Source organism: Saccopteryx leptura, chromosome 1 (genome assembly GCF_036850995.1).
Source record: "Saccopteryx leptura isolate mSacLep1 chromosome 1, mSacLep1_pri_phased_curated, whole genome shotgun sequence".
NCBI lineage: Eukaryota > Metazoa > Chordata > Mammalia > Chiroptera > Emballonuridae > Saccopteryx > Saccopteryx leptura.
The window spans coordinates 55,324,515-55,341,561 of NC_089503.1; the positions used below are offsets into that span (position 1 = coordinate 55,324,515).

The window sequence follows — 17,047 nt, forward strand, 5'->3', positions numbered from 1 at the left end:
TTTTGGCTCCATGTTCTTCACTTCAAATACTAAAAAATGGTTCTGGTTGAAATGAACAACAGCCCCATAGGGGCAGAACATTACCCCCTACTGGACATGCCAAGTGGATCTCAGTCTGGGAAAATGCAAGAATCTCTTTCTCTGCCTTCTCTCCTCTCCCTAAAATTAAAAAAAAAAAAAAAATAAAAATGGAGGCTTTGCTTTTTCTGCAATAAGAAAACATGAATTATATAGTTTGTATTTTAAGAAAAACTGAGGAACCTGGTATGGTTGGCTCAGTGGTAGAGCATTGGCTCAGTGTGTGGATGTCCCAGTTCCTGGTCAGGACACACAGGAGAAGTAACCATCTGCTTCTCCACCCCTCACTCTCCCCTTCTCTCTCATTTTCTTTCTCTCCTTCCCTCTCACAGCCATGGTTTGATTGGTTCTAGCAAGTTGGCCCCTTCTCACTTTAAATAGCCTCTGAAGCCTCCACCTCAGGTTTTAAAAATAGTTCAGTTGACAAGCAACAGCCCTAGATGGGCAAAGTATCACCAGTTGGGGGGTGGATCCTGGTGGGGCCACACGAGGAAGTCTGTCTCTCTGTCTCCCTCCCTCTCACTTAAAAAAAAGAAAAAGAAAAAAACCACAGAATTTTGGAGTATCAAACAAAGTATACTTTTAGAATTTCACATGAAATTTTTCCATAATAAATGAAGAACAGCAAAATCTCAATACCCCACATATATATGCAATACACATTTTTTTATTCTGTCACCAATGAATGTGTACTATATGTAGAACTTAATTTTACATAAAATTAATGCATTTTATAATAATCATATACTCATGTATTTTTTGCTTCTGTTTTTTCTTAAGTCTTTATATTTGCTTTTTGACAAAACATAAATGCCAACAGTTAGACCACAGTGAGGTATCTTACTTATCTTAGAAAGGGAAATCAGGTCTTTCATAAGTTTGGGCCTATGGACTTAATATGTGATAGATCAGACAAACAAGTAAACAACCCCCCCAAAAGATAAACAAACAAACTCCTTTCTCACAGAATTAATTTCTAACCATTTTATATTTTAGGTTTAGTAAGCTTTTCTTGAACATGAAGAACTTATAGTTTTTTACTGTATTCCAGAACTTAGCATTATCCTTGATTTCTTAAAACACTTTAAATATATTTTGAAAAGTAATTAACAGTTTGCATGAGTGTTTCTTATAATGTAAAGTATGTCTTAAATGCTCACACATTTAAGTTTGCTCTTGGAGGGCAGGGAAATTTGCCCTTTCAACTTAGATCAATAAAATAATGAAGTTATTATATAGATGTTCCCACTGCCAATCATCTCTGCATCAGCCTAATTATAAAAGAAATTAGAATAGCTTGGATGTGGGTAAAGAGTACCTAAAACCTCCTAGAAAAAATATAAATATATCTTTACTGGTCTCAGAGTGCTGAAGAAAAAGTTATCTGGTACAATAAGTAATTTAAGAAAATTATCTTGATCTCAGTGGGTGTGATATCCTTAAATAATATGAGGAAGGTGAGAATTTATTTCTCTGTTTACCAGGGAAGACACCTCCAAAAGAGCTATTATTGTTCTCAATTTATCTTGTGTTTTTATATCTATGAACTTACTGATATTTTATGTGATCAAAATGTTTTACAAAAGTTTTTACCAAATATATATGCATATGTGTGTATGTTTTTGTGTGTGTATTATGCTACTTTTTGTCTGAGCCTTGAGTATCTATCAATTTGGGTCATTTTTTTAACTGCAGAATATTCCATAATATAAACACATCCAAACTCATTTAACTATTTACTTATTGATGGCCATGTAGTATTATAAAATCTTATTTCAAATGTTGCTGATGCCCTGGCCGGTTGGCTCAGTGGTAGAGCGTCGGCCTAGCGTGCAGAGGACCCGGGTTCGATTCCCGGCCAGGGCACACAGGAGAAGCGCCCATTTGCTTCTCCACCCCTCTGCCGCACTTTCCTCTCTGTCTCTCTCTTCCCCTCCCGCAGCCAAGGCTCCATTGGAGCAAAGATGGCCCGGGCGCTGGGGATGGCTCTGTGGCCTCTGCCTCAGGCGCTAGAGTGGCTCTGGTTGCAACATGGTGACGCCCAGGATGGGCAGAGCATCGCCCCCTGGTGGGCAGAGCGTCGCCCCCTGGTGGGCGTGCCGGGTGGATCCCGGTCGGGCGCATGCGGGAGTCTGTCTGACTGTCTCTCCCTGTTTCCAGCTTCAGAAAAATGCAAAAAAAAAAAAAAAAATGTTGCTGATGGAAAATTTCTCATTCAAGTCACTGTATTCATGAACAAGCATCAAAGTATGAATCTAGGGCAGTACTAAAAATGAGAATTTCTGGGTTAAAGAAAACATATATTTTAAATGGACACATACAACAAAGAAACTAAAAAATACTATACAATTCTAGTTTAGTTTACAACAAATAAGGTATAATAATTTGTATTCTCTACACATTATTAAGTTTTCTAACTTTCACAAGGCGATGAGTACTCTCTTCTTCCCTGAACAACCTTTGGTAATAAAAATAAGTAGCTTTAGGGTAATCCTCTCATCAGCACTGACTCCCTTATTATTTTCTTTGAAGACAGATTTGGATTAGTTCCTGGTGAGTCTTCTTGGTCTTAACACTGTAGATGATGGGGATGAGCACTGCAGCAGGCGCAGTGTGCTTCATGAAATGGTGCACCTGAGCCACACTGATCATAGGCACGTAGTACACAAGGACTGCAGAGATGTGTGACACACCTGTGTTGAGGGCCTTCTGCCATCCCTCCCTAGAGGTTATGCCCAGCACTGTGTACAGGATAAGCACATAAGAGATGACAATGAGCAGCAAGTCCAGACCTAAAGTGGAAGTAATGATGCAGAGCCCCAGAATGCTGTTGGACCGAGTGTCCCTGCAGGGCAGCTGGATTAAATCCGAGTGAAGAAAATATGAGTGGGAGAGGACACTGTGGCCACAGACAGGCAGATGCTTCAGGAGAAAGGGCAGTGGGAGCATGAGCATCACATTCTTCAGCCCAAGAGTAGCACCAGTACCCACTATACGCGGTGGGGCCAGGAAAACCATGTACCGCAAGAGGTTGTAGATGGCCACAAAGCAGACATGATGAGCAGAACTCCTTATTCCATGATGGAAAATGAATGTATGCAGAACATCTGTAAAAGACAGGCTGCAAAGTAGATCTCCCTGGCACCAAAAAGGAGGATGCCCCGCACAGTGGGCAGTGTAGAAACAGAGACACCAAGCTCTGCAAAGGCCAGCATAGTGAGAAATAAGTATATTGGTTGGTACAGAGAGGTGTTTTTCTTGATTACTGCCAATATCAGACTATTGCCCACAAGGGCCACAAGATATGCAGACCAGAATGGGAAGATAAACCAAGTATATAGGGCCTCTAGCCCAGGGAGACCAGTCAGCAGAAAGTATTCTGAGGTGAGTTGACTTCTGTTGAACCTTTTCCTATGTATAGAGTCTGAGAATGTCAACTTATACAGATGCCAGGGCTACAACCTGGAGTGGGACACACAAAGCTTATTGGAGACTGAGAAGGACCTACAAATTCTCCTGTCTACTACTACATGCAAACTTTTATACCTCCTCCCATTCATGACCTCTTCCATTTGGTATTTAATTTTAAATAAAAACGTGGAATCATGACATGCAAATAAGAATATGTCTAGAATAAGAGAATCTGGTAGTTTATTATTCAGAAATCAAAGTAATGTTTGTACTGATTTCACTGTGTGTATTTGGTAGAAAGTGAATGATTCTCATATCTCTATGAAGAGAAGGTATTTTGTTGTTTAAGGAAGACACTGATATAAAGCAGTAATGTATTAGGCAGTCTATAAATCCCCTGTTAGAGCATGTTAGTATTAAGCAACTGATGGGTACAGAGGCTAAAAATAAAATTACTTCAATGTTAGAATAGGAGATAAAGATTTGAATTGCCATTCCTGCCACTCTAAACATTATCAAAGGCTGTTCTCCACTATCAACACAGAATTATAAAGCTTTCTCTAGATTAAACATCTCGAAAATGGGGTCAATTTTCTATGTTCATTCCACAACCTTCAGGATGATCACTTTGGTTTTTACATATGGTGGGGGGAGTGTAGAAGAAACTCACTGCTCTTAAGGTTAGTTTAAAGAAGTATTTTTTCCCCCACTGGAATTTTCATTAATGGAAAGAAGTATTCTGCCCACTGGAAAATTCCTCTCCTTTTATCAACCCACACATTGCAGTGTGGTTAACCAATGCTTACTGTGTGCCTGAGCACAGCGGGCAAGAGTCCCAGAGCATGGTCCCTCAGACCCTGTTTCTTTAACTGCACAGATAATGACAAAAATTTTTATCCGGGATACCCTACCTCAATAGTGCTGATGCCTTCTGAAACCCTGCCTGGAAGAGCAAACCGAGTATTTATACATGAGCTAAAAGAAATAGAACAATTAAGGAGAGAAGAAGAAACTTCTGCATATAAAGAAACTGCATCTATGTGGAAACCATGACAGCTTGGATTGGATGGTCAATCAAAATATCTTCATTGGAAAAAAACATGACAGAAAAAAAATTCTCATTAGAAAAAAAAAAAGATCTGATTCATTCACTGGAAACAAATATCATGATCTAGGGGAAAACGTATTGGAGATAAGGAAGCTAGAGGTACTGGAAGGTAGGATTACAGTTGAATCTGTAGACATTTTGAACATTGCTACTTTGTACTAAGTTATTCTTTGAACCTGACTTTCCATACCTGTAAAAGGGACATAATCATGCATATAATAAATGTAATATTATCATATTAATAATATAATAAAGTGTATAAAAAAGGTTTGTAAACTCTGCAATAATCACCAGCTATAAGAAAGTAATACTGGCCATTATGAGAGACAGTAGATCTCCAGTGAAGACCCACTTCTCAGAGGGATAAACATTAGTGATGATATAAGGGCTCTTTGATAAGGAACTACTGATGATGCTGATGTTGTGGGCTTGATTTTCTTTCTAATTAATATCTGAGGTATAGTTTTCCTTTCAACTCAACCCTTCTGTGTCTCAATTCAGCATTTCTATACTCTAAGTCAATTGGTACCTGTTTTTAGTGTGAAGACTTTAATAGTTCTTTAGCAGTTTCTGTGGATTACTTAAAGTGCACTTTTCATATATAAGTACAGGGGGTGCTTGGATTATAGCACAATTCCATTTCTATGACAGTGACATAACCCGAATTTTGGTATAAGTCAAAACACACCCGAACCTAAGTTATTTACTTATCCTACACAGTTGTAAAATCATAATACATAAAATATAAAAATACAACCAAGCCATATGGAAAAGGACATAAATATACTGCACTGTACACTGTACTGTAGTAACAGAAAAATTTACCAAAAAATGAGTGTAAAAGAAGTTCTTTACCTTTATTCCTGTGGTTGGCTTACACATTTGAAAGGCCATGCAAGGTGGGAGAGAGTGAGTTATTGGGATGAGAAAGCTGGAGAGGCAGGAGAACCTGCAGAAGGTGCTGGAGATACTGGGTCAGGTGAATCAGGATTGCCTAAGGAACATGCAGGAGATGCTGGAGATGATTCTACCTGTACTACAGGCGTTTCATCTCAGGAAGCAGAGGACATAAAGGATACAGGATCTGTTGCAGGCCTCTCTACCTTCTTAAAGAATTGTTCCAGGCTAGTCCGAAAGGTTGATGACTTCTTCTCTTCCAAAATCTGCCTATAGCGTTGCAAGGCATCCATAACAGCTTTGCAGACCTTACTGAATCTATTATCACTGGGGTCTTCAGCCTGAAATTTCACCAACCCATCATCTACCATAGAAAAACCTTCTGCCAAATGCTTGATAGTAAATCTCTTGGGTTCTGGGGTTTCTATCTCTTTGTCTTCAGTCAGCTGCTTCTCCAGCTGAATGAGATCCTCAGCAGACAGCTCTTCTCCATGTGATACCAGTAGCTCTGTGATGTCCTCAGCCTCCAAATTAAGCTGTTTACCCATGGCAACAACCTTCTCTGTTACAGCATCCACAGACTCCTCAAAGCCATGGAAGTCATACACAAAGTGAAGACACAGTTTTTTCACACACCATTTAAGTTTGTTCGCAATCTCAATTTTTTTTAAGTTTTTATGAGAGTGAACGTCGTAAACTCAAAACTTCATATGTCAAGACTGTCGTAAATGAAGACCTCTGTATGTACATTATTTATCAATCTCAGATTTCATATTATGAAATTTGAAACTTCAGAGCACTGCTCATGAAAGATAGGTCTGTAAACTCTGGGGATGATTGCCACAGTTAGAATCTGGGCTCAGTTACTTTCTGTCTGGCTCTTTATTTCTCCTACGATAAAGCAGAAATAATTAGAATATGGAGCCCTATAGGCTTATTTTGAGGTTTAAACAAGTTAATGCGTATGCAGAAGTTAACACATAATATATTTTCAATGAAGGTTACTAATATTGCTGAAATAATAACAATTACATCCTCAATCCAAATCAGGCATTTAATTTTTATCTAATTATTTTTCATTCATACTTTTCTCTCCCCATTCATATGAATAATAATCATCTTTTTTCCAATTAAACCATTTTTCATTGCTTAAAATTTTACATTTTGAAATTATTAACTTTACATTTTTATTATACTGAGCCATTACAAGAATTTGGACTAAAAAATTATCTGATCCTGCTTTCTGATTCATAAGGGACACTGCATCTTACACGTATTTAAAAGTCTGCCGCTTTCCACAAGGTCTTCTGATCATTAAAAAAAAAAAATTTGCCCTGGCCGGTTGGCTCAGCGGTAGAGCGTCGGCCTAGCGTGAGGAGGACCCGGGTTCGATTCCCGGCCAGGGCACACAGGAGAAGCGCCCATTTGCTTCTCCACCCCTCTGCGGCGCTTTCCTCTCTGTCTCTCTCTTCCCCTCCCGCAACCAAGGCTCCATTGGAGCAAAGATAGCCCGGGCGCTGGGGATGGCTCTGTGGCCGCTGCCTCAGGCGCTAGAGTGGCTCTGGTTGCAACATGGCGATGCCCAGGATGGGCAGAGCATCGCCCCCTGGTGGGCAGAGCGTCGCCCCCTGGTGGGCGTGCCGGGTGGATCCCGGTCGGGCGCATGCAGGAGTCTGTCTGACTGTCTCTCCCTGTTTCCAGCTTCAGAAAAATGAAAAAAAAAAAATTTACGGGGGTAATGTGTCATCACGTGAAACTGTCAGTACTGAATACCCTCTGCAGGGTGAACACAGACGAAGTCTGAGAGAGAGTAGGTCTGTCCATGCTCAGGCTGTGGGGGAAGAGGAATGATCTGGGGTTGAACCTAAACTTTGCACTTACCATCTTCATGGACTATTGATTAATGTGTTAATTTTAAAGACATTACAAAAAAAAAGTAGGAAACCAATTCTAAAATATACTGCTCACAAAAATTAGGAGATATTTAAAAATAAATATGAAGTGATAAAAAAGAAGCATTTGATTTTTTTTTTATTAAACAAAACATCAGAAAAGCAAATGACAAGTCAATGAAAGTTGTTCAATTATGCAAATGAAATGCAAAACCAGCTTTTATTTCATTGGTGAAAATGCACTATGCAAAAGGCTGAAAGTACTGGAGTATCTGCACATTCCCTGGTGCCTTAATTTTTGTATATAATATTCCTTGGCATAGCAAAATGGTCTGGTGGAAAGGAAATTAATGGTATCTGAACATCGTCCATCAATTTAAATTAATAAGGGCAACAGTGATTTTGTTCTGTGTGCTACTGTTTAAGATGAAATAAAATTTTTTTATAATCCAAATATGTGTCCTCTTTGAATGTCACACTTCTTAATGTCTATTAAACTCCAATGAGGTTTAGTTCCTTAACTTTATTTCTCTATAAATTCAGAGACACCCTAACTTGTCTTTTCCCTCTTGATCGTTTTTGTGATTTGTTTTGTTTTTGTTATTATAGTTTGGTTTGCTATTTATTTCTTTTCTTTCATAAACACACTAATATTTAATGCAACTGAAAATTATATTTTAAAACAAATATAACGTCCACTATTGTTTTATAACATCTAGCTCAGATGTCAATTCTGTTATGTTAAGTGTAATTATTTTCTCTAGCAGGCTAAATCCTATATTTTAAACATATGACTAGGGCTTAATAAATTTCAAGGGAGAAAGGGAACAGGGTTGACAGAAAAAAAGTTCCACTCTAATATAAAGTGATTTTATTATTTTTTAGTAAGGTAAGGGAGACAGGGACAGACAGACAGAAAGGGAGAGAGATGAGAAGCATCAACTTATAGTTGCGGTATCTTAGTTTTTTATTAATTTCTTCTCATTTGTGCCTTGACCAGGGGGCTCCAGTCAAGCCAATGATCTCTTGCTCAAGCCAGTGACCTTAGGCTTTAAGCCAGAGACCCTTGGGCTCAACCAATGATCATGAAAAGCTGGTGACCCAGAGTTCAAGCTGGTGAGCCTGCTTTCAAGCAGGTGACCTTGGGTTTCAAACCTGGGTCCTCAGTTCAATGTCAATTCTCAATCCACTGCTTGACCACTTACCTGGTCAGACCTTTAATAATTGTTTTATATCCTAAATATGTCAGAGACACTTTTGTGTCCTATGGGCACAGGCAGACATTGCGTTGTGCTGAAATGAGTAAAGTGTGAGCCTTTGAATTTGTACCTTTTACTCAGATCTCAATGTCCTTTTCTTAGGTTAATGATTCAAAGACACACTTTTGTCATATCACCACATTCTTAATCTCAATATTTGAGATTTGATACATTCTCTATCTCAATATTTCTTGCTGTAGTTATAATCTAGGCTTTTAGATTTCTCCTGACTAAATTTTCCTGTTGTTTAGGCTCTGAGAAAGCAGGGACCTTATTTACTGTGTCACCCTGGCTTAGAGTCCAGGTCATGCTGCACTCTGCATTGACTATTCCTGAATCACCCTTGGAACTTTAACTCAAAGCACCTAATTAAACTGCCTGGTTTTTTTTCTGTTTAATTTTACTTGTTCACCATGAATGTAAAAATGGTCTCTAAACTAATTTTCTCTCCTTAATAATCAAAATAATTGTATTAGCTTCAAAGGACAAAAATTTTAATGACAAAACTTAATCTAAAAAATAGTAAGCACTCAAAATATTATTTGATTATACCTCTTTATCACAAGCAGAATCCCATTGTCAAAGAAATCACTTATAGTTTCCTTTAGTATTAACACTTGACCTTCTTTAACTCTCCTCTTCCTCTTGCCTTGTCCCTAAAACTACCTTTGACATTTTGTTTTAGACCAGGAACTGCCTTGGCCATCAGTCTGAGATCTAGTCCCAACTTCATTCTGCATAGATGGTGATCTTGTCCAGCCTTCATTGAGGTAGAATCCCCATATCCAGGTCAGGCTGCACAGTTGCTCCTGTGTTCTGAATTATCACTAAATAATTGAAAGCCTAGCTGTGTAAAACACTCATGGCAGTGTCCTTGACCGTGTTGTATTCTAAGGGCTCATGAGTAGAATACCTGACCGAATCTGGTAGCCAAGGGAAATACTTGTAGATTTCAGCAAATTACACTCATTTAGGTGATGAAAGTATCAAACTTTTCATAGCTTTAATCAACATTGTGTCATGTATGTTCTCTTGTTTCCTAAATATAAAGGTGATAATTAAACAACTACATTGAGATGAGAAAGTCTTTTGTCAAAAATCAAATTTGAGCACAGCATTCAGGTTTTGCAACACACATTTCGAGGTCAAGTTTCCTGTTCTTCCTCCATAGCTACCTCAGCTTGCAGCCTGAGAAGAATTCCATGCTATTTTCTCTGAAATTAAACAAAGATTAAATGGTCTCTGTTTAATAACAGCTTATATGTGTGCAACACTCATGCTTTAGCTACAGCTTAAAATCCTGTCTTGAGTGTATCTTCCTACTTTGTGTAAACATAACAAGCTATTAAACAAGGATTAGAACATATGTTCTATAAATGGAAATCAAAAGGGGATAAGCATGTCATGGGTGAAAGACTAGGTTAAGAGATGAAGCAAACATTTCATAATAGCAAGTTATTTGAACTTATTTTTATTTCTCTGGCTGTTTTCTAATCATCATATTTCAAAGGCCTGGCTAGATAGAGCCATTGTTATTTTTACATTCTGAACAATGCTTAAGTGTCAGTTCTTAGTGATATTTGCCAATGTTATTAAGTTGTTATGTGCTTTATGGGCATCTATGGATAAAGAACCTGGTTTTTAGGATTAGGAAATTTAAAACCATGTTAACTCATTCTTACAATGGTAATAAAAAATGACAATTAAACTATTACTTTATTATTATTGCAGCAATTACACATAGAAAATTTAAAAACGTAGCAATTCAGAGTATTGGATTATGTTATTCTCATCTCAAGAGTCTCTGTTCTGGTAAACTGTGACTCCCAGAATTCCTCTATTTTGCTCTCCAATCTTGGGGGCAGCGTTAAGAGCAGTATGTCTTATGGATACTGGAAGAGTTGCGCATTTTTCAGTTTGTTTGGCTATTTACTTGTTAATATAGAACAACTTCAGGCTCCTTAAATGTGGAATCAAAATGCAGAAACTCTCTTTTTCCTTTGTAAATACTCTTCTCTTGTGAGTTTGATGACCTCATATTCTTATGTAGTTTATTTTATTTTATCCACCTCCCCTCTTCTAACTGTAAATTGCCTTCATTTTTTTTCTGTGTGTGTATGTTTGTGTGTGTGTGTGTGTGAGAGAGAGACAGAGAGAGAGAGAGAGAGAGACAGAGACAGAGACAGAGAAAGGGACAGATATATAGGGACAGACAGTCAGGAAGGGAGAGGAATGAGAAGCATCAGTTCTTTGTTGTGGCACCTTAATTGTTTGTTGATTGCTTTTCATATGTGCCTTGACCAGGGGTCTCCAGCAGAGTGAATGACCCCTTGCTCAAGCCAGCAACCTTGGGCTCAAGCCAGTGACCATGAGGTCATGTCTATGATCCCAAGCTCAAGCCAGTGACCCCATGCTCAAGCTGGTGAGACAGCACTCAGGCTGGATGAGTCCACACTCAAGACTGTGACCTTATGGGTTTGAACCTGGGTCCTCTGCATCCCAGTCTGATGCTCTATCCATTACACCGATGCCTGGGCAGGCTGTAAATTGCCCTCTTCTAACTGAACTTGTAGATGACACGGGCTTTTAGCACTCAGTTCAGAACCATTTTACTTTTTTGTACTTACTTTTCCTACATTTTATTTTCATAAACTTAAACCCTGGCTATATGATGTTGACTCACAAAATTACATTTCTAAGCTCAAAACTTAACTATTCAAATAAAAATGGACCTTATTTTTTGATGTCTTCAGACATTTCAAACCTAACATGCTAAAAACAATATTCTTAATCTTATTTCCTAGTTCTATTTCTTCATAATGCCAATTTTTCTCATTTCATTAAATTGTATCATCATCTGCTACTTAAACTGGAAGTCTATGCATCATCTTTCGTTTGTCTTTTTTCTCTCTGCTCATATTTATATTTAACCCATCAAGTTCTCTAGTTCTATTGTTTTTTAGAAAGTATACATTCTTGTTTTAGATTTTTTTTTATTAATTTTAAGTGACAAGAGGGGAAATAGAGAGAGAGACTCTTGTATGTGCCACAACTGGGATCCACTCAATGACCCCATCTGAAGCTGATGATCTGCTCAGGACCAAGTTATTTTTAGCACCTGAGGAAGAGACTCCACAGAGCCATTCTCAGCTCCTGGGGTGACATGCTTGAATCAATCGAGACATTGGCTATGGAAAAGGAAGAGAAAGAGAGAGAGAGAGAAGGAGAAAAGGACGGAGGAGAAGCAGATGGTCGCTCCTCTTGTATGTTCTGACCAAGAATCAAACCTGGAAATTCCACAGCAATGCTCTACCACTCAGTGTCTTTTTTATTTTTTTTTCCTGAAGTTAGAAGCATGGAGGCAGTCAGACAGACTCCTGTATGGTCTCGACTGGGATCTAACTGGCATGCCCACCAAGGGTGATGATCTGCCCATCTGGGGCATTGCTCCGTTGTGGCTGGAGCCATTCTAGTGCCTGAGGTGGAGGCCATGAAGCTGTCTTCAGCACCTGGGGCCAACTTTGCTCCAGTGGAGCCTTGGCTGCTGGAAGGGAAGACAGAGATAGAGAGAAAGGAGAAGGGAAGGGTGGAAAAGTAGATGGACGCTTCTCCTGTGTGCCCTGACCTGGAATCGAACCCAGGACTTCCACACAGCAGGCTAACGCTGTACCGCTGAGCCAACCAGCCAGGTTCTGAGTGTCTATTTTTTAGTATTGCTCTTTAATGAAAGTATAGTTGACATACAACACATCATTACTTGAGTTTCAGATGTACATTTATACACTTTACAAAATAATTACCACAATAAATCTAAGAACTATTTGTCATTGCACAGTTATTACAATATTAATGGCTATATTTTTCATGCTGCATGTTATATTTATGTGACTTATTTATTTAATAACTGTAAGTTTGTGCCTGTTATTACCCTTCACCATTTTCACCCAGCCCCCCACTACCCTCAAGCGATCATTGGTTTGTTCTCTCTGTCTATGAGTCTGTTTTGTTTCTTTTATTTGTTTTTTTTTTAAGTTCCACATACAGTTGAAAACATAGACATTTGCCCTTCTCTGTGTGACTTATTTTATGTAGCATAATAACATCTGGCTCCATCTTGCAAATGTCAATGTTTTATTCTTTTTTATGACTATTTTTTTGGTTATGTATCTTCAGGCAAGGACAACCAAAAAAAAAAATAGGAGCACATCAAACTTAAAATATTTTGCATAGCAAAAGAAGCCATCAACAAAACCAAAAGCTTACCCACTGAATGAGAGAAGATATTTGCTAATGATATATCTAATAAGGAATTGATATTAAAAGTACATAAAGAACTCAAACAACTCAAAATATCCTGATTAAAAAACAGAGATAGAAAGCGTCGACCTGGAATGCTGAGGTCGCTGGTTCAAAACCCTGGGCTTGCCTGGTCAGGGCACATATGGGAGTTGATGCTTCCTGCTCCTCCCTCCTCCTTCTCTCACTCTCCCTCCTCTCTAAAAATTAATAAAAAAGTTAAAAATTTAAAAAAAAACAGAGATAGGACTTCAAAAGATATTTTTCCAAAGAAAACCTTCAGATGGCCAACATTTACATGAAAATGTGCTCATTATTACTAATCATCAGGTAATTACAAATCAAAACCACAATGAGATGTCACCTCACATATGTCAGATTCATTGGCTGTTGTCAAAAAAGACTACAAAAAAGTTCTCGTGAGGATGTGGTAAAAGGAAGTGCTTGAGCATTGCTGGTGGAACTGCAAACTGATACAACTATGGAAAACAATGTGGAGTTTCCTCAAAAAATTAAAAATAAAACTAACATATAATCCAGCAATTTTACTTTGAGTATCTATCCAAAGAAAAAAATATTAATTTAAAAGATACATGCACCCTCATGTTTATTGCAGCCTTATTTACAATAACTAAGACAGACAAGCAAACTAAATGTCCATTGATTAATGAATAAAGAAAATGTTATGTGTGTGTGTGTGTGTGTGTGTGTGTGTGTGTGCGCGCGCGCGCAATGGAATATATTTCTAGGCCTATTTTTATGTTTCCTCACTTTTATCACACTCTCTCTAAATTTCATCTGAAGTCCTTGAATATCTCAGAACTAACTCCCACCTCTCTTTTCTTCTACCTTCAAGTCATTCTCCACAAAACTGCCATAATTTTTTTAATATCTTATTACTTATCATAAAAATGCAATTTCTTTGCATTGTTTAAATAGTTTGATATTTGCTTACATGGGAACTGTTCATTTTTGACACTTTTCTTTTCTGGTTGTGTTATATCTATTCCATCAAAGAAACATTCTTTCTCATATATTCTCTTTTTCATTCTTAGTACAGGTAACTTTTTACAAATTTTACATCACAGCAAAAATAAGTGATTCCCAGCCATGCAATACAAAGTCATCTCCATTGCATTGTTCTTATTCATTTACACATTTGCTCTATTATCTTATGTGGAAAGGACACCTACAAATACAAAGAAGCCCATATTTTTATTTTTATTGTTGACCAGTCTATCTTGTACATCCCGCATTGTATCTGGTAAGTAATAGTCGTCCAATGGATATTTGTGAAAGGAAGAAATTAATAAATGAACAATTCAACTTAATCCAAATGAGAAAAATGATTTCAATTATGTATAATTCTCTTGATCTCCTGGTGAGTTAATGGGCGCTCTTTGTCACAATCAGAGAACTTTCCTTTTCAAGAGCAAGGCCTATTGAATCACCATATCCAAGGACACTTTTTCATAGTTCAACTTCCACGTATCCAGGAGAGGTATGAAAAATCTAAAAGGTAACAGTATTCTGAAGATCACCTTCATATGTGGCCCAAATTTTTGCTTCATTTTCTATAGATCTGCTGCTTAACATGTGAAACTCAGTTTCAATCCCATTTCATAGACTAGATCCTCTTCTGAGCCCAAGCAAGCCATAATGGAAAACAAGATGGTGGTTCCCGCCTTTGTGGAGCACAACAAACACAGACCAAGCAATTGTGATCCATTTTGCTACAGATTTTAGTAGGAGAATAATAGAAAACAGAAGGAACTATAACATGGGAATATAAAATCATCTTGGAGTCAGTAAAAAGCTTTCTTGAGGAAGCCATTTTAACATTACATTTAAAGGCTTAAAAATATGGTTTTTATCTTTATTTGTTGGCATTTAGGCCCATTCCGTCCTTTTATAGTCTACTGAGAACTGCTGAGCCAAGGTAGGCTACAAATGACATTTCTTCTCTGACAGCTGTCTTCCCAGTAAATTTTATCAATGGAAAACTTTGCCAAAGATCAGAAAATTGAAGGAAGAGAGTTGTGATGGCTGTAAGTCACCTCTGATTGCAGTGAAATAAGGACTCCCAAGCACCACTGCATCTTGGGGTTTTTGATAATGATGGCATCTCTAGGAGTTTAGAAGAAAGTTCAAGTTTATGTGGTCACCCCAGGGTGAAATAAATGTTTTAATTTCTGGATAACATCCTTGATTTCTTTGTATTCTTCTAACAGTCTCCCATTTATCCATTTTGACACCTTCTAAAATTTTTGTAAATGTTGATTCCCTTAAATACTTTTGTTTGAAATACTCAGCATTGGCTTGACCTGTGGTAGTGCAGTGGATAAAAGTGTCGATCTGGAATGCTGAGGTCACCAGTTCAAAACCCTGGGCTTGCCTGGTCAAGGCACATATGGAAGTTGATGTTTCCTCCTCCTCCCCCATTCTCTGTCTTTCTTTCTCTCCTCTCTAAAAAAAAAAAAAGAATAAAAAAGAAAAGAAATACTCAGCATTATCTTCTTCACTAAAATATGACAGAAACAGATGAATAGAAGGTAATTATACAAAGAAATATAAAGAAATTATACAAAGAAACAGATAAATAGAAGGTAATTATACAAAAAATTATGCAACATATTGTGCAAAGATAAGGGTTTACTAAGAAGAAAAGATAATATATGCAAAAAATGAAAGATAAGATTTATTTTTTTCAAGGATATTTCATAACTTCTCACTGAAAAAAATAAGGTCATTGAATGAGAACTCAGCTTTTTGTTCTGTTACCAACATATTTATATCTGAATACTACTCTCCACCTTTCTTCCAGAGACATGACATCATTTGTCCCTATTATTTAGGTATTGAAACTTTGACTTTTTCTTTGTCTCTTGACTCACGACTCTTTCATCTCTTTTCTCTGTCTTTCTCCTCTTCTCCATTTATTTTTTATTAGCATGCGAACACTTTTATCTCATTAAATGTTTTTGCCATCATATTATTCACCTTCTATCATTGTATACATTTTTCTTCTGTTTTTAATGTAAGTTTCTTAGATGGATATTTTATGTTTGTAATTATTATTTTTAAAGACATGAAGATCAGTGAATATAAGAAGGGATAAATATGGATAACAGATACCAAATATATTTTGCACAATTAAACAGTTAAAGAAAAATAAGGAAAAATATGGCAGTGTGCCAGCACTTAATTCTGACTACGATATGTATAAGTGGGTGTCAAAACGCAACATTGTAAAGTTACTCTTAGATCCACAATAAAACAGTGGTAAGCTCATTAGCTAATCCAAAGAATATAAAGAGAAAATACAACTCTCTTTATTATCACAATAGTTTTTCCCTAATGAAATTATTATGGAATTAGAATTATAACAGATCAGAAGAAGAAACAATACATAAATTATGTTGAACATAAAATATTTATGGAAAAATTAAAGAGCATAGTGATTATATATATATATATATATATATATATATATATATATATATATATATATATATATATATATATATTTTGTATTTTTCTGAAGCTGGAAACGGGGAGAGAAGGTCAGACAGACTCCCGCATGCGCCCAACCGGGATCCACCCGGCACGCCCACCAGGGGGTGATGCTCTGCCCACCAGGGGGTGATGCTCTGCCCCTCGGGTCGTCGCTCTGCCGCGACCAGAGCCACTCCAGCGCCTGGGGCAGAGGCCAAGGAGCCATCCCCAGCGCCCGGGCCGTTTTTGCTCCAATGGAGCCTCGGCTGCGGGAGGGGAAGAGAGAGACAGAGAGGAAGGAGAGGGGGAGGGGTGGAGAAGCAGACGGGCGCTTCTCCTGTGTGCCCTGGCTGGAAATCGAACCCGGGACCCCTTGTACGCCAGGCCGACGCTCTACCACTGAGCAAACCGGCCAGGGCCATGATTATATATTTAAAAGCATATACATAAATAGTAATAAACATCAAATTTATTTGATTTTTAACATTGGAGTCAATTCATAATTAATCAAACAAAAAATAAGTAGATGAAAATTGTTTTGTTGTAAAAGAGTTTTAAAAAGAAGCTTTAACACATTCTCTGTTTTGAATGACATTGATAGTCCCAATATG

General features: G+C 37.6%; 1 protein-coding gene across 1 annotated transcript; it reads right to left on the reverse strand.

Moving 5' to 3' along the window:
* Positions 1 to 2,595: 2,595 nt before the first annotated feature.
* On the reverse strand, positions 2,596 to 6,042 carry LOC136388022 (olfactory receptor 51I2-like). The gene is given in 3 exon segments (XM_066360081.1): positions 2,596 to 3,128; positions 3,131 to 3,533; positions 5,701 to 6,042. Coding segments are annotated over 3 exon segments (1,278 nt in total).
* Positions 6,043 to 17,047: the final 11,005 nt, after the last annotated feature.